The sequence below is a fragment of the Mauremys mutica genome, chromosome 22 (assembly GCF_020497125.1).
Source record: "Mauremys mutica isolate MM-2020 ecotype Southern chromosome 22, ASM2049712v1, whole genome shotgun sequence".
Taxonomy (NCBI): domain Eukaryota; kingdom Metazoa; phylum Chordata; order Testudines; family Geoemydidae; genus Mauremys; species Mauremys mutica.
In genome coordinates, this window is record NC_059093.1 from 10711657 (window position 1) to 10734855 (window position 23199).

The following is a 23199-nucleotide window of genomic DNA, read 5'->3' on the forward strand; positions in this document are numbered from 1 at the left end:
TGTACAGCCCCTAACGTCCTGAGGTCCTGCTCCATGACTAAGGCCCCTATATACTACTGTCATACAACAACAGGGTTAGGGCCTTTATTTTCCAGGGATTGATATATGATATTCTACACCCATCCCACCCACCAATGCTAATCTTGGTCTAAAAGAACAGAGCTTTATCATCATGGTGCTAAAGATGGATGAGCAAACTGTGTGCCTCGGTTTTAACCATGCCTTTGCAAAACTGGGCTAGTATTTTAAACAAAACCTGCTCAGCCAATTCTAAATTACAGGTTTGCAAGGGGGGGGGGGAGTGCAAAGAATGCACTATATTATACACACGCATTTATGTCTATACATAGTTTGGAGGAGCAGTACATAGTGTATGTATACATGTATGCAAACGTCATTTGGACTAATCATATTAGATTTTAGTTTGGCATTATACAGTTGTAAAAGTTAGCATTATGTTATTCCAAAATACAGACTAGATTACTTTTGCACTGGAAAGTGGAGGGGTTTGTTTCTTTGTTTTTAAATGCACACACACACAAATGATTAAGGCGCCGATCCTGCAACTGGCTATGCTTGAGTGCACCCCACAGACAGCACAGAGTCTCATTGAAGTCAAATCCACGTGGCCGCTGGGATCTGCTCACATGGAGCAGGTAGCAGGATCGGGGCCTAAATATGAAACTAGCCACTTTTATAAAACATATTTAAAGATGCATGTCTGTAGTAATGTCACAACTGGAACAGGACAACAGAACAGGGGAAAGAGGGTTAGGTTTCAGGAGGAACCTAATTCAGTCTGACCCCTGGAGCTCAGCAACGCAAGCTCTTGCCCACGCTGCTACCAAACATGCAAAGGCCTCTTGGCATGTAACCCTGGCCTCTCTAAAAATCTCTTTCCTACAACTCTGCCTGTCTGTCTGCCCCATCACTTATTACTAATGAAACAACAATCGTGTCATATTTTGGAGATCTAGCATACAGTGTGCTATCTATTTAGCAACCTCTGAGTATTTTCAGATCAAACTCCTCTAGGTTATTTCATTAGACCCCTGTAGAGACACTGGCAAAAGTGACTGGTGATTTTGAGTGCCTCCATTTTTGAAGGCCCAAACTAAGACAGTTTTAAGGGAGCTGATTTTCACACACTGCTGAAATTCAGCCCTCCGAAAACCAGGTCTCTTTCACTTGTGTATAAAAGTGGGCATCTAAGAACTGAAGCCCACAAAATCACTAGCCACTTTTAAACACTGGCTGATTATGCAATGGATCTGAATTGTTCCAAACATTTATTAGGGCTGGGATTTTCCAAGGAGGCTATGGGAGTTAGGAACAAAAGTCCCATTGGATTTCAATGGGAACTAAATGCCCAACTTTCTCAGGCTCCTTTGAAAATCTCACCCTAGGTCAATAATACACATTTTAAAATGTGTCATTGCAGATCTACTTGAAATAAGGCTGAATCAACTGTTCTGAAGAGTTACCTTTTCACACATACACAGCAGAGGTATGACAAATCCCTGAAGGAGCACAGAACTCAGTATTAAAGCTGGAAGAGTCTTTAAATGGGCCAGCTGTACCTAAATAATTTATGAGGTCTCTATGCTCCTGGTGATCTTACATTTGTGTTCTAATAATCAGGCGCACTGATAGGATAAGACAAGAGAAAGAGAATTCCCTTCATGCTGCAATCCCTGGGATTAATGAGTTTAAAAAAAAAACACAAACCACAGGGCGACCCTGAACATTATTTGAATGCAATTTAATGTTATCTACCACATCCATTATTGCTTCAAAACCTTTATTTCCTCTTCAACTTGTAACCTGCTCTCCATAGCACTTTGCAATATCCTGCATGAAGGACACTACACAGCCCAATCAATTTTATTATCGTCACCTATGAAGCAATTTACGCAGCACAAGGTAACTCAGATTAAAATTTCAAATTTACGCTGAGGACCCGTGGGTCAAGTCTGACAGTTAGATTTCAGCTGTAGGGAACTGTGTAGATCCTGGTTTGCTCTTATAAAACCTGCACCTATATCTGTTGCCAGCAAAATTCAGGAGATTTTGTTCCAGTCAATTGTCAAATTTGGACCTGGACTCCTCCTGTTTCAACCCTAATGAAATGTACCTTGAAGGCCCAACAGCTGTGGGAAAGCAACTTAGACCGGGTGCTTTAGAAGCTGGTAGAGCAACCTCTCCAGAGCTCGCACTCATCACACTGCCGGGCTGTTTCTAAAGATTTCAGGCTCTATTATGCAGCTGTCTTAATGTTTTCGCACTACCCAGCTATGTGCTAGACAGCTGTACTTTATCAGTGGAGCTACACAAAGCTTCCTTACAGCATGAAAATCAAAGGAAGAGACTGTAAAAGAAGAGGTGATAACAGAACTTCAGCAGACAATTCTCTTGCAGAAAACATCTTTAATACTCCCTCCCCCATAGTTTATCCCTGGAGGACGCCTGCTTGACCTCCATTTATCTAAAATGAGAAAGAGAACTTTGCCAGGATCCGACTATCCTAAAGGCCAACACAGCAACAGCTCAGAGAGCTCAGCTCAGCTGCCCCATACCAAATGGACACAGACAAATAATAATCTGTCATTGTTAAATCGCTGGAAAAGAATGCATTGTCAAATAATTGAACTCCACGACAGCCCCTTCTCACTCCAACTAACTGGAGAGGGGGGGAGCATCATGTGCATATGGGAGTTTAACTAGGTCAAAGGGTGTGAAGGAAACCAAGACCTTGGAGGTTTGCAAAGCCAGACGCCCAATTTCCAGTTAGAGAGTCTGGATAGTGTAGTCCAACAGGCACTTCTTGTCCTGAGCAGAACGATAGTTGGAACTACAACTAAAGGGTAGGCGAAACACAGCGGGTGAAATTCAGCCATCTGTCCTGCTTAACTACAATTTAGACCATCAAATGGTGCTTAGGTCCTGGACAGACTCTGCAAAGGAGTGCCCGTCACCTGATGACGTGTGCCTGTATTGCTACACGACCCACGTTACTGATGTTTATTGGTTTGCTTTTGTCTTTGAGCAAAACACAATGCCCCCAATGAAGTGCACGGCCTTTATCAACAGGGAAGTAGATGGCAGGGCTTATCTGCCTGTTGACAGAGGAAACAGATTGGAAATGTAATTACACTCATTAATTTTATATCTTTAATTCATCTGTTTTTATATGCTGCAATTTCAAAACAAGCCTCCAGGCACTAGTAAAACGATGATGCAAAGAAAGCAGTTATTTTATCCTGTCGAGAGGAGGGTTTGCACTAAATGCTCGTGTTTTGCATACAGGGAGTTAGGCCTCCTGGGATCCTGAACACAGCACATAGAGCTCTCTGGAAATTCTCCCCCTGCCTGGATTCTGCTTTATAAAAAGTTCACACACTTTCCTGGAATCATCAGGGTTTGATGCAATCAGCTGTGAAGCATTAGCTCTAAATATACGAGGGGGAGGCCAGTTCTGTGCACACACCAATCCCGCCACCCCCATTCTAACTGTCAAGAATGCCAAAGCAGAGAACACAACTTGCAAGAGTAAAACTCTCCCCCTCACCCACACCCCCCCGCCCAAAATAAACCACCTCTCTACCAATCCAAATGAGCTTCAGGAAAAACAAGAGCTAGCTATCGGGGCTCCCCAACATTCTATCTTTTGGCGTGAGCAAAGAGAAAGGGCACACTGGCAGGAAATTAAGGAATCCTAGCTACCCACAGACATCATGTAAAGCAGCTACTGTCCTTGTTTGCTAAACTGGAGCTGCAAAAGAACATTCTGCTTTGTAAACTTGCTTAGGTGATTGCTGGCCATTCAAGTCATACACCTGGTTCAAATCCCAAGCACACCAAGGGATAAAACTAAAAAAAGTTATGTTCAGTCCAAGAGACACAAAATTCAACCTCCACAGGGGAAGTAAACTAGTCCGTAAAGACAGCCCAAGTTCACAGCGAGGTCATTATCGCTCAGCAGCTTTCTCTCTTCGCACAATAAACACATTTTCCTCCTTCAGCCCACTTGTGCTTAAGGAACAAAATAATCATCAGAAGCATTTAGAGCAAGAGGGAATTTGCTAGTATCACTTTCTCTGTCAACAGCTGTAAAGTGGATGTGCATGAAACTTGCAGCCCCTTCTGTTACACTTTGGTGGTGATGCCAACATATTCCTCGCTCGACTGGCAGCACCAAACCCTTCCTAAGATTTTTTTTTTTAACCTGTCATTAAGCATCCACTTTTGCTCCAGCTCACTGAGCTATTTCTCCTGGTTTTTAATTACCTGTTGAAAATAGAGCAACACTGCGACTACTTGCAGTCAGAAAATCCTTACACGCAACTCACACACCAGTTTAGCACTACAGCTAAAAACACTGCCTTGAAGAAGCCATTTTTGGCACCAACAGCTGACTCTGAGCACTTGTTTGCTTCTGGAACAGGTGGACTGTATATTAAACAAAAATCAGGAGACTTTGACCATATCGTTTACAAATATAAGTGATTGTAGAATCAAACATATTAGTGAACAAACAAACTTAACCCAAGTCAAAATAAGTCGAGTCAAATATCAATTGATTACAATAAAGCATCCATACATATATTTTCATGCGAGATGGGTACAAGTCCAACCTCTGGGTCCAAATGCCTCAGAATTTTCAGAGAGTTGAGGGGGGGTCGTTCAAAATCCAAACTTGGATCTGAATTCCAGAAAGGATTGTTATAACCCATGGAATATTCAAACTCCAGCTAGAGGCCTGTCTATATTAGCTGTTTGCAGCATTGTAGTCCCAGGATATGAGCGAGCAGATCTGACGAAGGACACTGTGCAGCTTGAAAGCTTGTCTCTTCCACCAACAGAAGTTGCTCCATTAAGATGTTCCCTTACCCGCCTCTTCTCTATATTAGAGACGTTTATACTAGTGTAGCAAATCCGATGTAGCTGTATGGCATTGATGTAAAACAGGGCTTGCATCAACACAACTTACTCCACTGGTGTAGTTGCATTAGTGCACATTTCCCTAATGTAGACAGGCTCTTCGGATTTTCTGCAGTGCCCACAACTGTATTATTATTAATTATTCAGATTATGGTAGCACTTCAAGGCCACAATGGAGATCAAGGCCCCTCTGTGCTAGGTGCTGTACATACACAGAGTAAGAGGCAGCCCCTGCCCCAAAAAGGTCACAGACTAAGGCCTGGTGTACACTTAAAAATTAGATCGACCAAGCTACATCGCTCAGAGCTGTGACAAATGTCATGCCCTAAGCACCAAAGTTAAGTCGACCTAACCTCCAGTGTAGATGCGTCTAGGTTGACAAAAGGATTCTTCCAACAACCTAGCTACCGCCTCTCGGAAAGGTGGATTAACTACATCCAAGGAAAAACCCTTTCTGTTGATGTACAAAACGGCTACACTCCAGTGCTCTAGGGCACAGCTGCAGCGCCGTAGCTGTGCCACTGTGGTGTAGACATCATCTAAACCTGGCTGCGAGTACCCAAATGCTCCAAACGTGAGTTTTGCAGCCTGGGGCCTCGGCATGTTTGTAGAAGGGCATTTTAGCAACCAGCCAGGTATCCAAGCCACTGCTAATTATTGGGGTGGACTATCAATTATTCTGGTTGTTGTATTTAGCCATTTAGTAGGCCTTTGCAGAAACTTAGCATAACTAAGGCACGGGGGGAGGGAGGGGGGGTGCTTTAGCTATCACAAGAAATGGGCTTGACACTCCCTGATATACTGGGGTAAGCATCTGTGAAAAACAGGAAGTCTGGATATATTTCCGAACTGCTGTTCTAGGGAAATATGACTCCCAGACTGACTGCTTGCTTAATGATTATTTTTTTAAATAATATATTTTTGTAACACCTGCTTTTTGCCTAATGACTGATTCAGCCATGTAACATTTTCTTGCTTGACATGTCTCGTAACTTTTCAGGTATAAGAGGGGAACTGTGGGTTTGGGTCAAGTGGATCACCTCGTGGCCTCCAGCCACAGACGAAAGGTTGGCCACTGGAAACCAGCGACTGAGTCCCCTGAATATCGCTCCAAACTCCTGAGGGGTAATTATCTGCTTAGGGCATTCTATAACCTATTGTGTTTGTATGTGCTTGAGACTAAACAAAGCAGTGACTTTGAGTAAAGGTATTCCAATGGGAATACTGGAGACTAACACAGTGTCTGGCTTTAAAGTGAAAGCACATGGTTTAGGTTTGTTTGTGTCAGCCACACAGCAGACGGAAGTGCTGCATCTCCCTTGGTTTGTCCTGATACCGCCTTGCATAGATTAAAATTACCAAGAGCTTTGGGCTCAGGGGAACCTCGGGTAACATATTGCCAAGTTTTAAGAGTATAATTTTCCATCCAAATCTCCTCTTCTATTTGGTTGTCAAATACTCAGCTGGCATCAAACGTCCTGAAAGTCTCAGAATCAGCTTTCGCTGGGGCATCAAAGCCACGGCCAGGCCGAGACTTATGCACTTCCTTAACTGTATGCCTCGTGAGGAATTCTGTTGGCTTTGACAGGGTGGCAGGCAGCACATAAAGTTAAGCATAAGTATGCGTAAGTTTCTTCAGGCTCAGGGCCTATGCGATAGTACCATAGTAAGAATTCTGCACCCACCCACATCCACAAATACTGATTTCTCCTTCAGTGTGCTGTCTGCAGAGAGCAGCGGGGCAGAGGGGTGGGGGGGGAGGCACTCAGGCACACTGGCTGCCACCCGACCCTGTCCTGCCTTTATTCATAGCCAGACAAGTGAGTCCAAACTCATTCCTGAACTGCATTAGCAAATGTTTCTGCAGTTAAAACTGCCAACATTCATGTGGGGCCCCCTAAACAATAGGGGCCTGTGCCCTGGATTGAATAGGCTCCACTGTCCCGCCTGCCTGCAGAGGCTGCACATTCCTGACACCCTTTGGGACAAGGGCCGACTGAGATACAGATATTCTTAAAACCATCTTGATTCCAAGGCCACAGACACCGACGCTCCCCATCGCCCTGCCCCGGTCCCTGCAGGCCGGGGTCTCTCTCAGCCCAGCCCTCCTGAACAGCAACCCCTGAGGGTGCCTGCAAGCCCCTCCCTGGCCCCCAAAGCAGAGTGGCATATACTGAGGTGGGGAGTCCCAGGCCCCTCTGAAGCTAGAAATGGGGGTGCACAGGGAGCGCTACACACAGGCAGCCTCTAGAGAGAGCGCTCTGCCCAGGGGGCTGCTCAACTGGCTCCCAGCCCAGCCAGGGACCCGAGCCCAGAGCAGCCGGGATGTTCCTCCCGCTCTCCAAGTTGAGCCCGCTGCCCGAGGACCCCCTCCCCTGCTACCCCATGCACTGGGGGGCAGCTGGTCCCTCTCCCCAGAGACACCATGCACCTGGGCGCAGAGAGTGGCCCCCATCCCTGCCGTCCTGATGCACCGGGGCACGGCAGGTCCCCCTGCCCCACTACCCCGTGCAGCGGGGGGCAGCCAGTCCCCCCTTCCCTGCCCTCCTCATGCACCGGGGCACGGCAGGTCCCCTCTGCTCTGCTCCCCCGTGCAGCGGGGGGCAGCCAGTCCCCCCTTCCCTGCCCTCCTCATGCACCGGGGCACGGCAGGTCCCCCCGCCCCACTACCCCGTGCAGCGGGGGGCAGCCAGTCCCCCCTTCCCTGCCCTCCTCATGCACCGGGGCACGGCAGGTCCCCTCTGCTCTGCTCCCCCGTGCAGCGGGGCGCGGCCGCTCCCCCGCCCCGGGCCATTATCATCTCCCAGACTCGGCGTCTCTCCGCCACTCCCCGGCCGGGACTCACCGAGCATCGGCAGCAGCAGCAGCAGCAGCGTCCGCCGCCTGAGCGCCATGATGGGATGTGCAGAGCCCCTGCTGGCTGCCGGGGCCGGAGATTGCGCACTCCCGGGCTGGACGGGTCCCAGCTCGGGGGGGGGGGGGGTGAAGGAGGGAGGGAAGGATGCTGCTCAGGCCTCGGCTACCAGGGCAACAGTATCTAGGAGACAGGGGATGCCGGAGCTTCGTTGTCGGGGCAACGGTATCCAGAACACAACTGGGTTGGAGCCTGGGTATCCGGGGAGCTCCATCTAGGTTACGAGAGAGGCTGGAACTTGCTTACCATGGCAACGCAGTAATAGAACATAAGATCAGAACAGCATAACAGCCATTCTGCTCAGACCAGCGGTCTGGCAGGTCCAGTATCCTGTCCCCTGACAGTGGCCAATGCCAGGTGCCCCAGGGGGAATGAACAGACCAGGTAATGCCAGGTGCCCCAGGGGGAATGAACAGACCAGGTAATGCCAGGTGCCCCAGGGGGAATGAACAGACCAGGTAATGCCAGGTGCCCCAGGGGGAATGAACAGACCAGGTAATGCCAGGTGCCCCAGGGGGAATGAACAGACCAGGTAATGCCAGGTGCCCCAGAGGGAATGAACAGAACAGGTAGTGCCAGGTACCCCAGAGGGGAATGAACAGACCAGGTAATGCCAGGTGCCCCAGAGGGGATGAACAGAACAGGTAATCATCGAGTTATCCCTCCCCTGTTGCCCATTCCCAGCTTCTGGCAAACAGAGGCTAGGGACACCATCCCTGCCCATCCTGGCTAATAGCCATTGATGGACCTACCCTCCATAAATTTAGTTCTTTTTTTAATCCTGTTAGAATCTCGGCCTTCAAAGCATCCTCTGGCAAGAAAGGACAGGCTCCCAACAGGTTCCCCAAGTTTTAATAAATCAAAACTCCTCCTCACTACACCATCATCTCATCCACACTTTGAGACCCTGCAATTCTGCCAGTCTAACTGGCCCTGCATGTGGAACTGGAAGCATTTCAGAGAATGCTACCATGGAGGTCCTGGACTTCAGTCTCTTACCTAGCAGCCTTAATCTGGCCTCCAGGACCTCCCTCCTATCCTTCCCTATGTCATTGGTACCTACATGTACCATAGCCACTGTCTCCTCCCCAGCACTCCACATAAGTCTGTCTGGATGAGAGATCCTTGCAGTGGGATTTCCCTATACCGCCCCTAGGGAGGGTTTACACACACACCCCACCTTAATTTCCCAATCTTCCACCCACCCACTCCTCCCGGTGGTCAACTAAATACATTTTGCCACATCAGTTATGAAAGTAAAACGTTGGCTTGAGCCACGGCACCTAATTGCTTGAGACCCAGCACCTCTTTCATTACAAATTAAGCACTGGTCACCCTCAGCTGAACTGCAGTTGCTAAGCAGGGGATCTGGATGCCAGGTCCCAGTGGGGGGAGAGAGAAGAGACAGACGTGTGTTTTGCTTGGTGGTGTGGGCCCTGTGTAAGAGTCACAGGCACTATTTGACCTGCCCCTCTCCTCATATAAAGGTAGACCTGATTAGGCGCCAGAGAGTCTTTTCTTTAGTGCCCATTAGAGCTGAAATCACTAAAACCTGGGTGGAACCTCCAGCAGGGCCAGCCTTAGGGAAAATGGTACCCTGGGCAAACTTGTATTTTGACACCCCCTGGACCCATCGGTTCAGTGCCCCCCTTGCTCCTGTGGGTGCCCCCAATTGTCCCTGGCCCCTGAGGGCTCCCCACTCCCCCTTTGCCCCAACCCCTGCACTGTTCCCCCTTTGCCCCAACCCCTGCATTTCCCCTTTGCCCCAATGCCAGCTCCCCTCCTCCTGCACCCCTAATCCCTGCACTCCCTTCCTTCACCCCTAATCCCTGCACCCCCTCCTGCACCCACATAGGGAAACTGAGCTGGATGTGTGGCGCAGTTGGCATTACTGCTCACTCCTCCCCTCAAATTCTGCTCCTTCATGCACCTGTGGGGAGTTGCAGGGGGGGGGCGAGGAGCAATGTCAAGACTACCTGCATCCAGGTCACTTTCCCCAGCTGGGCTACGTAAGGGGAGGGCAGGTGGCAGGGAGAAATCTGGGCAACCCCCCTCTCCTCCCCCCCACAGCACTACCCTGCCAGCCGGGAACAGTTTCTGACTACACCAGTAGCACACACCTCTGCGCTGCTGCGCAGCATCCTCTTGGCCACCAGCACCTCTGACCGGTGGCCCGGGTGACCCACCCCCAAGGCCAGCCCTGCCCCAAGAGAGCACCTCGCAGAGGTTACAGTGCCAGATGGCAGCAGAAGTTGAAGACGTAGGGAGTGGTGGAGTGAACGGTGGCACAATGAACAACAGCAGCCAGAGTGAGTGGCAAACAGCTGGAGGAACCAGCAAAGTGCCGCCTTCCCCCCCATACCCAAGCATGGGAGGTGAAATCACGTGAAAGCACCTCTGTACCGCTGACCGAGGACAAGAACTGTGAGTGGGGTGTGGTGGAGGGAGAAGGGAGGGGCATGTTAAAGGAACATTTCTTTGTTGGACTATGTTTTAGTGATTTTGCTCCAGAATGCTAGATTTGTAGGCCAAGATTATTTGCCAAGGTCCATTATCTCACATCCTTACTATCTCAAGAGGTCGTTACCTTGGGGAGTTCCTGTACAGTACTAAACATTTTTATTATTATAATTATTTTTTACATATGAATGGCCATACTGGTCAGACCAATGGTCCATCTAGTTCAGTATCCTGTCTTCTGACAGTGGCCAATGCCAGGTGCCCCAGCGGGAATGAACAGAACAAGTAATCATCAAGTGATCCATCCCCTGTTGTCCATTCCCAGCTTCTGGCAAACAGAGGCTAGGGATGCTCAGAGCATGGAATTGCATCCCTGCCCATCCTGGCTAATAGCCATTGATGGACCTATCCTCCATGAACTTATCTAGTTCTTTTTTGAGCCCTGTTATAGTCTTGGCCTTCGCAGCATCCTCTGGCAAGAAGTTCCACAGGTTGACTGAGCATTGTGTGAAAATTTACTTCCTTTTGTTTGTTTTAAACTTGCTGCCTATTCATTTCATTGGGTGACCCCTGGTTCTTGTGCTAAGGGAAGGGGTAAATAACATTTCCTTATTCACTTTCTCAACATCAGTCAAGATTTAACAGACCGCTGTCATATCCCCTCTTAGTCATCTCTTTTCCAAGCTGAAAAGTCCCAGTCTTTTTAATCTCTCCTCAGATGGAAACTGTTCCATACCCCTAATCATTTTAGTTCTCCGTACCTTTTCCAATTTCACTATATCTTTTTTGAGAGGGGGCCACCAGAACTGCATGCAGTATTCAAGATGAGTATATCATGGATTTATATAGTAAAAGAGGAGGAGCTTGGTTTGCCAAACCAATTAGCAAAACCTATACTGATAACTTACATCAAAAGGCTGCAAAGCATCACTCCCCTGGATTGCATGGACATGCAGAAAACCTTACAAGCCAGTGACTGTCAAAGCCAATTTTAGAAGTACCTAATGAGGCTGTTAAGAATGCTGGAGGCACAACAAAATGTATGCAAACAAACATGGCTGTTGCATCATACTTTCAATTTCAGCAAGAGATACCACACTCTACAAACTGGAGGCCAATGTTAAGTGTATTGTCTCTTGTAAATCCTGAAGTTGGACACTGGTTCCGAACAAGACAGGCAAATGCTCACTATCTTTCTGCAAGAAACTCAAATGACTGGTTAGAAGCATGTGGTGCAACGGTGAAAGACTCAGCAGTTCAAAAAGGGAAGATCTCTCTCACCACATGCAAAAAATATGCATAAATGGCTGAAGAATACACGGACGCAAATGGGCATGTAGTTTTAAGTCACTGTGTAACTTACCTTGATGTCAGTGGTAGGCAAATAGATTATTTTCTAGATGGTCAAGTTGTAGAAGACACATTGGCTAAATCTATGAAAACAAACATCTTAGAAGAGTTAAATGTTTGTAAATTGAACCCCAAACAGAGGGCTGCTTGTGACTCGACTCTGTCCCCAAGGCTGCACCGCCCTGCAAGAGTGGGTGGCCTTGATGACATGACTGTGTCCCCCGGACTGTGCCTCCTGCAGTGACTTGACTGTTTAACCTGGACTGTGCCTCCCTGCGAGGGAGGGCGGCCGCAGTGACTGGAAGTTGTGACATGGGTCGTGCCTCCCTACGAGGGAGGGCGGCCACAGTGACTGGATGTTGTGACCCGGGTCGTGCCTCCCTGTGAGGGAGGGCGGCCGCAGTGACTGGAAGTTGTGACGTGGGTCGTGCCTCCCTACGAGGGAGGGCGGCCACAGTGACTGGACGTTGTGACCCGGGTCGTGCCTCCCTGCGAGGGGGGCGACCGCAGTGACTTGAAGTTGTGACGTGGGTCGTGCCTCCCTGAGAGGGAGGGTGGCTGCAGTGACTGGACGTTGTGACCTGGGTCGTGCCTCCCTGCGAGGGAGGGCGGCTGCAGTGACTGGAAGTTGTGACCAGGGTCGTGCCTCCCTGCGAGGGAGGGCGGCTGCAGTGACTGGAAGTTGTGACCAGGGTCGTGCCTCCCTGCGAGGGAGGGCGGCTGCAGTGACTGGAAGTTGTGACCAGGGTCGTGCCTCCCTGCGAGGGAGGGCGGCTGCAGTGACTGGAAGTTGTGACCGGGATCGTGTCTCCCTGTGAGGGTGGGTGGCCACAGTGACTGGACGTTGTGACCAGGGTCGTGCCACCCTGCGAGGAAGGGCGACCGCAGTGACTGGATGTTGTTACCCGGGTTGTGCAACCCTGCGAGGGAGGGCGGTCACAGTGCCTGGAAGTTGTGACTCGGGTTGTGAATCCCTGCGAGGTCGGGCGGCCGCAGTGACTGGAAGTTGTGACCCAGGTCGCGCCTCCCTGCGAGGGAGGGCGACCGCAGTGACTGGACGTTATGACCTGGGTCGTGCCTCCCTGTGAGGGAGGGCGGCCGCAGTGACTGGAATTTTTTACCCGGGTCGTGCCTCCCTGCGAGGTGGGGGGGGGATAGTGACTTGACTGTGTACCCCTGACTGTAGTGCCCTGCGAGGGAGGGTGGCCACAATGGTTTGACTCTGTCTCTGGTCCCAATCCTGCGAAGGAGGCTGGCTGCAGTGACTTGGCTATGTACCTTGGGCCACGCCTCTCTGCAAGGGATGGTGACTGTATGGGCTTGACTGTGTCCCCTGGGTCGTGCCACTCTGCGAGGGAGGCTGGCTGCAGTGAAATGACTCCCTCCCCAGCACCATGCCGTCCTGTCAGGGATGGTGGCCACAGTGACTTGACTTTGTCCCCTGGACCGCGCTGCCCTGCAAGGGAGGGCGGATGAAGTGACTTGATTCTGTCTCCCATCCTAGGCAAAGGCCGGCCACAGTGACTTGACTTTGTGACCCGGGCCTTGCCGCCCAGCAAGCGTGGGCGTCCTCAGTGACTTGACTGCATATCTGGACAGCGCTGCCCTGTGAGGCTGGGCGGACATAGCGGTTTCACTGTTTACCCCTGGCTGTGCCACCCTGCGAGGAGGGAGGCTCTACGCAGTGACAGGACTCTGTGCCCTGGGCAGCGCTGCACAGGGAGGGTGGGTGGCCGCGTTGACTTGACTGTGTACCTCAGGCCATGCTATGCTGCGAGGGAGGATGGCCACAGTGAGTTGACTGTTTTCCCTTTGTCGCTCCTCCCAGGGAGGGAGGGCAGCTGCAGTGACTTGACTCTGTCCCTCAGGCTGCACCACCCTGAGGTTACGGGTTGTCCCCTGGACCCAGCTGTGGTGCTATAACACCTCTTCCCCCACCCCAGAGGGGGACAGGTTGTACTTGCACTGCAACACTGTCTGATTGATAGGCAGGTTTCAAGAATAGTGTAGGGGTTAGCTGGAGTCTTTGTTTCAATGCCCTGCTCTGAAACATGTTTTCTGTGTGACAGTGGGCAAATCCCTTAACCTCTCTGGGCCTCGTGTGCCATTGGTTAAAGTGGTGATTGTAGCTGCTGCTTACCACAGAGGGATTGTTGTCAGGATCAATACATTAAAGACAGTGAGGTGTTCAGATACTATCATTTTGAATGCCTGTATATAAAGATAAATAGGCTTTTAAAGATCCACATGAGAGCTGATTGGGTTTTTTCCGCATGAAAAATGTCAATGAAAACAAATTTTTTCCCGTTTTCGTGAAAATTCTTCTTTTCAAATGTTTAGGATTTGATCAAATCAAAATCTTGAGAAAGAAAAAAAATATTTTCAGCAAACAAATCTGACAATTTTCCATTTTCAGTTGCAACAATTTTCTGTTTTCAGTCTTTTGACAAAAACCCAAACCTTCTCAATGAAAATTCTTTGTTGTGGAAATTGCCATTTGATTTAAGAGCTATTTTCTATTGAAAAAATGTTTTGACGTAAAATTTTCAATCTAGTCAAAACCAACTCCTTAAATTCTATCCGTAAAGCAACAGGCAGCCAGTACAGATCCCAGAGCACTGGGGTAATGTCCTTCTGGTTAGAAGCTTCTTTCAACAGACCGCTGCATTAGCTTGTTTCTGCGATGACACAAAGCTCAGTTTATTACTTTAAAAGAAAAATGTGGTTCTGCCCTAAAAAATCATTCTGTGCAAGAGCATCACAAGCTTTCATGTCTATCATCTTTCAGTGACCCCAGAACCAATCTCCTCAATTCACAAGTAGAAAGATGTTTATTTTTCCAAACTGCCAACCCTGCAAACTCACTGTGAGTTCTGAGAGTCAAGCTGGGTTGATTTTAGCTCTTGCACCACCATTTTTCAATATTCTGTGACTGGAACTTAGTTAATGATCCATTGGTAATGCACCAGCTGGACTAAACTCCAGCTCCTTCTCCTGTCATTAGATTGGTTCTGCAGAGCTACCAGGAGTGAAAAGTAGTAACAACTTGTTTTAATTGGTAAAGTGAATAGTTCTGACTCAGGATGCCTGTAGGATATGGGTTAGGGGCTTGAATGAATGGGAAAATTCCCATTGACTTCGGTGGACTTTGGATCAGGCCCCAATTGAGTAAGGAACCATGTGGACATAGTCACTTTTCATCTGTCACTGCAGCTTTGATCAAAGTGCTAATAGTGCTTCATTGTGTGCTGGCTCAAGTGGCTCTCCAAAGGACCCTACTCCTGTTTCTAGTAGCAGTGGGAGAAGAGAAGGAAGGAAAGAAGAGAGTGGGAGAGACAGGACGAAAGAAGAATAAGAGGGCCAACGGATCATCACTTATGTCTGTGAACTGCCTAGTGCCTGTAAGAGGATAACATCAATGCCTAACACATTAAACATGCCCTTTAATGTAGCATCCGTGTGCTGGAAATGAGGCGCATGAGATAATTGCAGCTCTCATCGAATTCTCACTAACCCTGGCCTCCTACTTTACCTTGCCTCTACCGTGTTTGCATTAGAGCAATGTTCTGCCTTTTAATCTGCCATCGCCACTAAGGAGTCATTAGAAATGTGAAACCAGACAAGCAAACCTAGTCACAAGAAATATTATACAAGGGCCACAGTTCCCATCAAGGCGGGATGGCGAAGCGCTGCAGTGTAAAACACTGATTTTTCACACACAAATGGAGCTCACGTTTTATTATTTAACGCTGAAACAAGTGAGTAGAATAAAATATGGGCTAAGAGTTGGGCTGGGAAGGACAGAGCTGCATTCTACTGTGATGGGGGGCAGCATGAACCTGTCTCTCTCTGTGATTTCATTGCTCTCTGAAGAGCTCTCTGACCATGCTTGGAATGAAAAGAGAAGTATCTGCAGGAGGTGTCAGAAGAGAAAGGGTATGTGATGGGGAGGAGCTCGGCCAAGTCTGCAGCTAATGTCTGCAATGAGGAGTGACGGAGGTGAAGCAAGCGAATGAACAATTTGCCCCAATACAAACAGCTTTGTCGTCGGGGGTGCTGGGAAAAGAAATGCAGAATAAGACAATATGGCCTAAATCCTGACTCGAGTGGCTGTTGCCTGGGTCAGAACTGAGTAAAGGTGACAAGAGAACGAGGGAAAAGAGAAACCTGTGGGGATTTGTGGCGGTTGGGAGGAGAGGCGTGTGGCGCGTTTGGGATTTGAATGCTGCCTAAGGAAACAGGAAGGCAATTATGATTATATTATTATTTGTGGTGCCTTGTGGCCGAAAGGAGATCAAAGCCCCATTGTGCAGACACAGAGTGGGAGATAGTCCCTGCCCTGAGGACAGAGCTTGCACTTCAAGACAGGCAGAGTAAGTGTTATGATCCCCCTTTTGCAGGTGGGAAACCAAGACACAGAAGGGTGAAGTGATTTGCCCAAGGTGACACAGGAAGTCTGTGTCAGATCTGGGATCTGAACCTAGATCTACTGGGCACCAGTCTAATGTGGCCACAAAACCAACCTTCCTCTCAACTTGTGCTTTAAAAAAAGACCCAGCCCCTTTGAGCTGTCTTTTCTTAGGGAGGTAGATGGCTCAGGGGATCAAACAGCTCCTCAGCTTTTCTCCCCTAGTTTCCCAGTTCATTTCTAGCCCAGGGGCTCAGTTCTACAAGTCCCCTGCACGGAAAATCTCCCTTTGAAATCAGCAAGTGTCCCATAGGCAGAGAGCTTGCAGGAAGTGGTCATAGATTGGTAGCATCTGGAAGGTGTGACCATGCAGTGGGGTAATGAATTGGAGTGCTAGGCCAGTTCTCAATGGACAAGGATGTTAACAGCCCAAATCGCCCCTCGTTGGAAGCCTTCTCAAAGAAGCCAGGGAGTGAATGGGCTATGGGATTAATTAGGGATGGAGATAAAGCACGTGTGCACAGCCATGGCCCATACTCAGCTGCAACAGGGGTGTACAAACCTCCAGTCTGGCCAGGGGTAAAGGAGAGTCTGTGGTCTCAATTATACATGCTGTAGGTCTTAGGCCTGGAGGGAGGAACTAAAAGGGAAGAAGCCAGTCTGGTTGTGGGGCTGGCTGGCAAAGGGAGCAGGTCTCTCTAGCTCTTACTTGGTGAAAGAAATCTGGCTGGACCTAGGAAGCAGTGTTGGCTTGCTGCCTGTCAGAATCTCCCTGAGGGAAGGTAGGTCTGAATCAGGAAGCCCAGAAAAGTGTTAGCTAGAAAAGACAGATGGAGGGGAAGGGCTGGGCTCAGCTAGGGATACCATGATAGATGTCCCTCCTGTTTGATTTTGTTATATTTGGAACTTAGAGACCCTGGAGGGCTGAGGATGTTGTGTATTTGGTTGTCATGGGTTTTGTTACTATGGCAACTGAGTTAGACTATTAAGGGATAGCTCAGCCGGTTTCAACCGGCTGAGTGAGCTCTCTGTTTCTGTAAATAAAATGGAGGTTTTGGTTAGCTGTCTGCTCTCTGGCCTCAAGTGATTGCTTCCTACACCGGCTGCCCCTAGGACATAACAGAGGACCCTGTTGGAGGTGGCTGCTAACCATTGAAGACCCACAGAGAAGCTGAGGCAGGGGAAGCAGTGCCATGGTGCGCTGCCAGGGGGTGCTGTGGAGACTGCCACATCAGGGTCCCTCATTCTGTAGTCAGGCAAGCTGCACTCTGCTGTGGAACTGTGCCACAAGAATTTGTTAACTATTTCACAACTGATTGTTTAGAAGAAACACTCAGCCGATGTGTTTATCCCACAATCCCAAACTGCCAACAACCTTAGATGCCCAAACCACCAGCCGCCTCCTACTCCCCCCACAACTGGGTCTGTGATGCCGTTATGTGTAATCAATAGAGAAACCCCAGACTTCTGCCACATTTGCTTAGACTGTGAGCTCTTGGGACCTGGGATCATCCATTTGTTCTCTGTTTGCACAATGGGGCCCTGGGGCTGTTGCTATTCAAATAATAGCCGTGGTGCAGTGCTAGTTGCCTTATGCATTTCCATATTTATCTCCTCTGGAAAAGAAAAAAAAACCTTTTATAAAAAAAATGAAATGAAGATACTGCCAAATTTCCAGCCCGACACACCAGGGACCCAGCCCCAGAGCCATGCTGCACCTGTTGTGTGCGTAACCAGACAGCTCCGTCTCCAGGGCTGTCCGCTTGGCCCCTTTCGCCGGCATTAGAGTCACTACAGATTGTTTTTAAAGATCTTCTAGTTGTGACAAGTTTCTGTTCTGCAGCCCACTTCTGGGGCTGCTGTCCTGTCAGACGATCTCAGAGGCTGGGAGCTTTGTGTAGGCTCATCACATTGCCCCGTGGATAGAACACCAGCCCTGAGGTTAGACCATTTCATCTGAGACAATGGGAAATTCCTCTTAAAACAACAGGAGGCTTGTGGCAATGTTGTTCAGTCAAGAGACAAATTTCAACAGACAGACTGGAGTTGGAAGGCCTGGATCCTTTCCCAGGCTCATCCACTCTTGCGTGCCTAATTGGTGACACAGTCGAATCATCAGGGAGCGATGGTATCTCGCTCAACTGTATTAGGAATAGCCCAGTGAGCAGCACTCTGCACTGCCAGCTGAGTGGGAACCCATTGCACTTGGGCATGGCTTTTACCCACATTGAGCCAAATCACATGGTCCTTTCTACTCGGTTCTTCATCACTGAAGCCAATGGCAGACTTGCCTGAGGAAGGACTCTACTGGAACTTCTGGATTGCACCCACTATGAAGCTATTTGAAAGTAAAATCCCACCTTCCATTGGTGAGTTTCCCAGATAACTTTTGGCCTCTGCACCTTTCATAGCACCTAACTTGTGCTCTCAAAAGCATTTCCTCAATGCTGGTTGCGTTTACTCTCTCAAGGACCTTAATATTGGTCACTCTGTCCTGCCAGCAGATGCTCATTACCGACCGATGGGAAGGCATGTGAAATTGCTCAAGCTGTGTAATGTGACATCTATAAAGAGTCCACGTCTCAGATCCATACAGGAGAGATGTTAGAACCACTGAATTCTAGATCTTCAATTTGGTGGAGAGATAAATGTTGGGTTGGTTAAGGACTTTTCTTTGCAGTCGGCCAAAGGCCTGGCTGGCTTTACTAATTCTGGAGGAAATTTCCTTATCAAGGGAACCGTTACTCAAGACAGTGCTGTCCAAATACTTGAACTGAGCCATATTTTTTAGCTGTGTGCCTTGGCTGAAGATGGCTGGCTCTGGAGCATTGGAATTAGGTGCTGGTTGGAACAAGACCTCTGTCTTCCTGAGACTGATGGGACGGCCAAGGAGCTGGGATGCAGTAATTAATTAAGTCTTGCACCCCTGTATGAGTCAACCAATGGAGGGGAAACTGAGGCACGCCAGTATGCATGATTTTGCCTGAGGTCACACAGCAAGTCATTAGGAGAGCCAGGAATAATTAGCAGAGCCATTAATGATCTGGAGGATGGCGTGGACTGCACCCTCAGCAAGTTTGCAGATGACACTAAACTGGAAGGAGTGGTAGATATGCTGGAGGGTAGGGATAGGATACAGAGGGACCTAGACAAATTAGAGGATTGGGCTAAAGAAATCTGATGAGATTCAGCAAGGACAAGTGTGGAGTCCTGCACTTAGGATGGAAGAATCCCATGCACTGCTGCAGACTAGGGATCGAATGGCTAGGCAGCAGTTCTGCAGAAAAGGACCGAGGGGTTACAGTGGACGAGAAGCTGGATATGAGTTGACAGTGTGCCCTTGTTGCCAAGAAAGCTAATGGCATATTGGGCTGTATAAGTAGGGACATTGCCAGCAGATTGAGGGACATGATTATTCCCTTCTATTTGACATTGGTGAGGCCTCACCTGGAGTACTGTGTCCAGTTTTGGGCCCCACACTACAAGAAGGATGTGGAAAAATTGGAAAGAGTCCAGCAGAGGGCAACCAAAATGATTAGGGGGCTGGAGCACATGACTTATGAAGAGAGGCTGAGGGAACTGGGATTCTTTAGTCCGCAGAAGAGAAGAATGAGGTGGGATTTGATAGCTGCTTTCAACTACCTTAAAGGGGGTTCCAAAGAGGATGGCTCTAGACTGTTCTCGGTGGTACCAGAGGACAGAACAAGGAGTAATGGTCTAAAGTTGCAGTGGGGAAGGTTTAGGTTGGATATTAGGAAAAAACTTTTTCACTAGGAGGGTGGTGAAGCACTGGAATGGGTTACCTAGGGAGGTGGTGGAATCTTCTTCCTTAGAGGTTTTTAAGGTCAGGCTTGACAAAGCCCTGGCTGGGATGATTTAGTTGGGGATTGGTCCTGCTCTGAGCAGGGGGTTGGACTGGATGACCTCCTGAGGTCCCTTCCAATCCTTATATTCTATGATTCTATGAATAGACCCAGGAGTGCTGCTCCCTCCCATCTCTGGGTAAGTTCGAGCTGCTATCCCCCCTCCCTCTTGCACAGCTTCATAGAGATGCAGTTGAATTTACAAGTGTATCCCACTTAGGTCAGGAAAATAAGGGTTAAAGGAACACAGTAGTTTCTCTGAGGTAAAACAGCCTCAGAAATCAATGTTAAGGTTACACTTAAAATGCCCAATGCCACCAGGCATTAAGAAGGAATCCCAGTTAGTTAAGGCCACTCCTTGTATCCCATGTGCTTTCTGGGTAAGACTGTCCTGAATGTCTTGCTATCTGGTAAACTATCTACAGCCATTAGCATAATTCCTGGCCCTTTCTCTTTGACTTTCCGTAGCTGTGAAATCCTTGCTATCCCCAAGTCAAAATGAGCAACCCCCCCCCCCCCCAGCTATCCCAGAGTCAAGTTGGGTCCCCACCCTGCCCCCACTCCAGCACAGCTTATTTCTCAGGAATATTCGGTTTAAAATATATCTGTACATGCCAAGCTGCTCAGCTCCTAAGCCTGGCTCCTCCACCTGGTGCTTGTCTGCATGCTGCCTGCTCGCCTTTGTTTATGGATGTTGGGTATTTTTAACCCAGCCTTCCAATTCGAAATTGTTTCTCTGTTCATACTGCTCCCCACCCATCTCCTGTCTGAGATCAGCGGGAGTGACAAAGGGCTGCAATCCTCGCCCCGTGGGGGTTCATTGGGCATTGAAACCTAACCTCAGGATACACACCATGCCACTCCCTGGAAGCCTGGATACGGTAAGCCGCCCAGGGGTGAGTCCACACTCCCTGACTGTCCAAACACACCAGCTTGTAGCAACATAGCTGGGGAATCACGACTACATGGGATCACCAGTTAACTCCCCATGGAGAAGGGACACAGCTGCTTTGGAGTTCTAGCAGCCCAGTGGTCATTGCAGCCCAGAGGATGTAGCAGCTGTCACCAAGCAGCACTCCTTGCATGCCACAGCCTGGAGGGGTCTGTCCCCGTGGGGCATCCCTGAGTGAAAACTCATTAATGCAGGCTTGGTGCAATGGGGGAGGATTCAGCCCTTGGGGATCACACTTAGAGATGGCCTCAAAACGGGTGCTCTGAACTGTACTCCCTGAACTTTGGATTCCCTTTGGCAACAACAAAAGCCATCTGATAAGGTTTTGCAAAAGCACAACTGGCATCATCCTTGTTTTTGCCTGCTTGGCCCATAATGACCCCACGGGCCCCAGAAAAGCCCAGGTGAGGTGAGGAAGCTGCAGCTTGCACATGGTGTATACAATGGATGCTCTTCCCCCCTGAAAAACCAGCATCTGTTTTGAGAGATCATGCCCCACAGGCTGGCAGCATAGCCCTGCAGTTTCCTTTGGCTTAGTTCACAGCCAGCTCCTCTCTCACCCACCCCTTTCCCCAGCAAACCACAGAGTTGCAAATTACAAGGCCAGCTGGTCATTATCACACTAGGCTGCTCAGTTCCCAGGGCCATGAAGTGCCTGGGAGAGGGCACTGATTCTCTAAAGCCATATCCTGACGACCAGGCTTGCCAGCAAGCAGGAGCTCACAGCCCATCTGGGTTCCCGAGGCCCCCAAGGTTCCTTTTCCTCTCTCAGGGGTGTGGAATCAGGCAAGAAAGGGGTAAGTGTTTGGGGAGCAGCTGTACATGGGGCTCCTTACCCTGCTGGGTAGCCAGGTATAAAAGGAGGAGGAAACTAGCCTTGGGGAGAAGGCGTGTGCTGGGAAGGGCTACTGGTCACTCTGGCAGTATCCCAAAATAACAACCAATCCCAAAATATTAATAACATTGGGGTGTTGTTCTGGGCCCCAGACCTGCAGTCTTTTCCCAGGCAAATTAAATTCTGCTTCCTGACTCTGAGTCCTGTGCTTGGAGTGCACGTGCTGCACCGGTGAGTGGCAACCCCGATTCTACAGCGTAACTTCCAGCAGGACCCTGTGTCTTGGACCTTCTTGGCTTCTTTTGTGGATAAGTGTCAACAGCAGCTGTGTTATCTGCTCATTCCCCCTCCACCCCATTGTATTAGTGCCTGATTCTCTTCCTGTCTCCCACACCCCGCTGTTTTCACTCCTGCCCCGGTTAGGTGCTGTTTATCCTGGCACAAGATGAGGCAGAGACTCATTTTGGTTTTCCAAAAATAACTATGTAACTTTCCAAGCTGTCCCTTGCCATTGTTTAAACATGCTTGAATTGGAATATACCATGTCAGCCAAGGGCCTCCACCCCGCCCTGCTTCAATAGCCAGCTAACACACACCCTGGTATGGCTTATCACTTAACCACCCTCAACCACCATCTTGCTTTTACCCACTGTAGCTCTCCTCTGAGTTCCCTGCTAGTGAATAAGTCTAGGTCCTGCCCTGCAAGCCCAAGCGCTCCATGTGCCAAACTCCCCATCGATGTCAATGGGAGCAGCACCCGGGCACAGTCAATCCCAGGCTGGTTGCCGCTCTAATAAGCGGTAGGCTGGAGTCACCTTCCTTAGACATGGGTGTGCAGGTTGTGAAGAACAGCCTCTCTGGGGGCAGTGTGTTCTAGTGGGTAGGGCACTCCGCTGGGAGGCAGGAGTCCTGGCTCTGCCAGTGACCTCTCTTTCCTCACCTGTATGAGGATACGCCCCTAGCTGTGTAAAGTGCATTGAGAGCTAGACATGGAGTGCTCTGTGTGTGCATTGTTACATTAAGGGAAAGACCCATCCTATACGGCCAAGCTCCCACATGGGCTAGTGAGACTGAGCATGGACTTTGGTATTAGCCCCTGAATGAACGTGGCAACTGTACTTCCTTTGTGCCCTGCATGGGTGGGGCAGGTGCACTCGCCATAGGCAGCACTAGAAGGCTTTGAACTTAGACCCATTGCCCCAGTATGGACATTGAACTAATGGGGACATATCTGCCCCTCACTTTCATGCAGTCTTTTCAGACTGGTTTGTAGGAGAAATCCCCCTAAAGAAAACAGCTGCATCTGGGTCTGAGGCCCTGGGCCCACAGGCATACGTTTGTAACCGTGGGAGTAATTAGTCATTGGAACAATTTACCAAGTGTCATGGTGGATTCTCCATCACTGACCATTTTGCCATCAGGATGGGATCTTTTTCTAAAAGCTCTGCCCTAGGAATGGTTTCTGGGGCCTGTGTG

The 23199-nt window shown here is 49.2% G+C and overlaps 1 protein-coding gene and 1 long non-coding RNA gene across 7 annotated transcripts in view; one reads left to right on the top strand and one right to left on the bottom strand.

Annotated features, from left to right (window-relative positions):
- The window catches only part of JAM3 (junctional adhesion molecule 3), a 37603-nt gene extending 29689 nt beyond the window's left edge, over positions 1 to 7914 (bottom strand). The window contains exon 1 of the mRNA XM_044997328.1: positions 7787 to 7914. Within this exon, the coding sequence (XP_044853263.1) occupies positions 7787 to 7835 (49 nt within the window). The 5' untranslated portion in view covers positions 7836 to 7914. The remainder of the gene's footprint in view (positions 1 to 7786) is intronic.
- Positions 7915 to 8126: 212 nt separating this feature from the next.
- The window catches only part of LOC123354795, a 60347-nt gene continuing 45274 nt past the window's right edge, over positions 8127 to 23199 (top strand). For 4 of the 6 annotated variants that reach the window (XR_006574881.1, XR_006574880.1, XR_006574882.1 and 1 more), the window contains exons 1-2: positions 8127 to 8239; positions 9926 to 10164. This is a non-coding gene — a long non-coding RNA (uncharacterized LOC123354795). Of the gene's footprint in view, positions 8240 to 9925; positions 10165 to 19961; positions 21686 to 23199 lie in introns of those variants that run through there. The other 2 variants (XR_006574883.1, XR_006574885.1) reach the window with 1 other exon arrangement.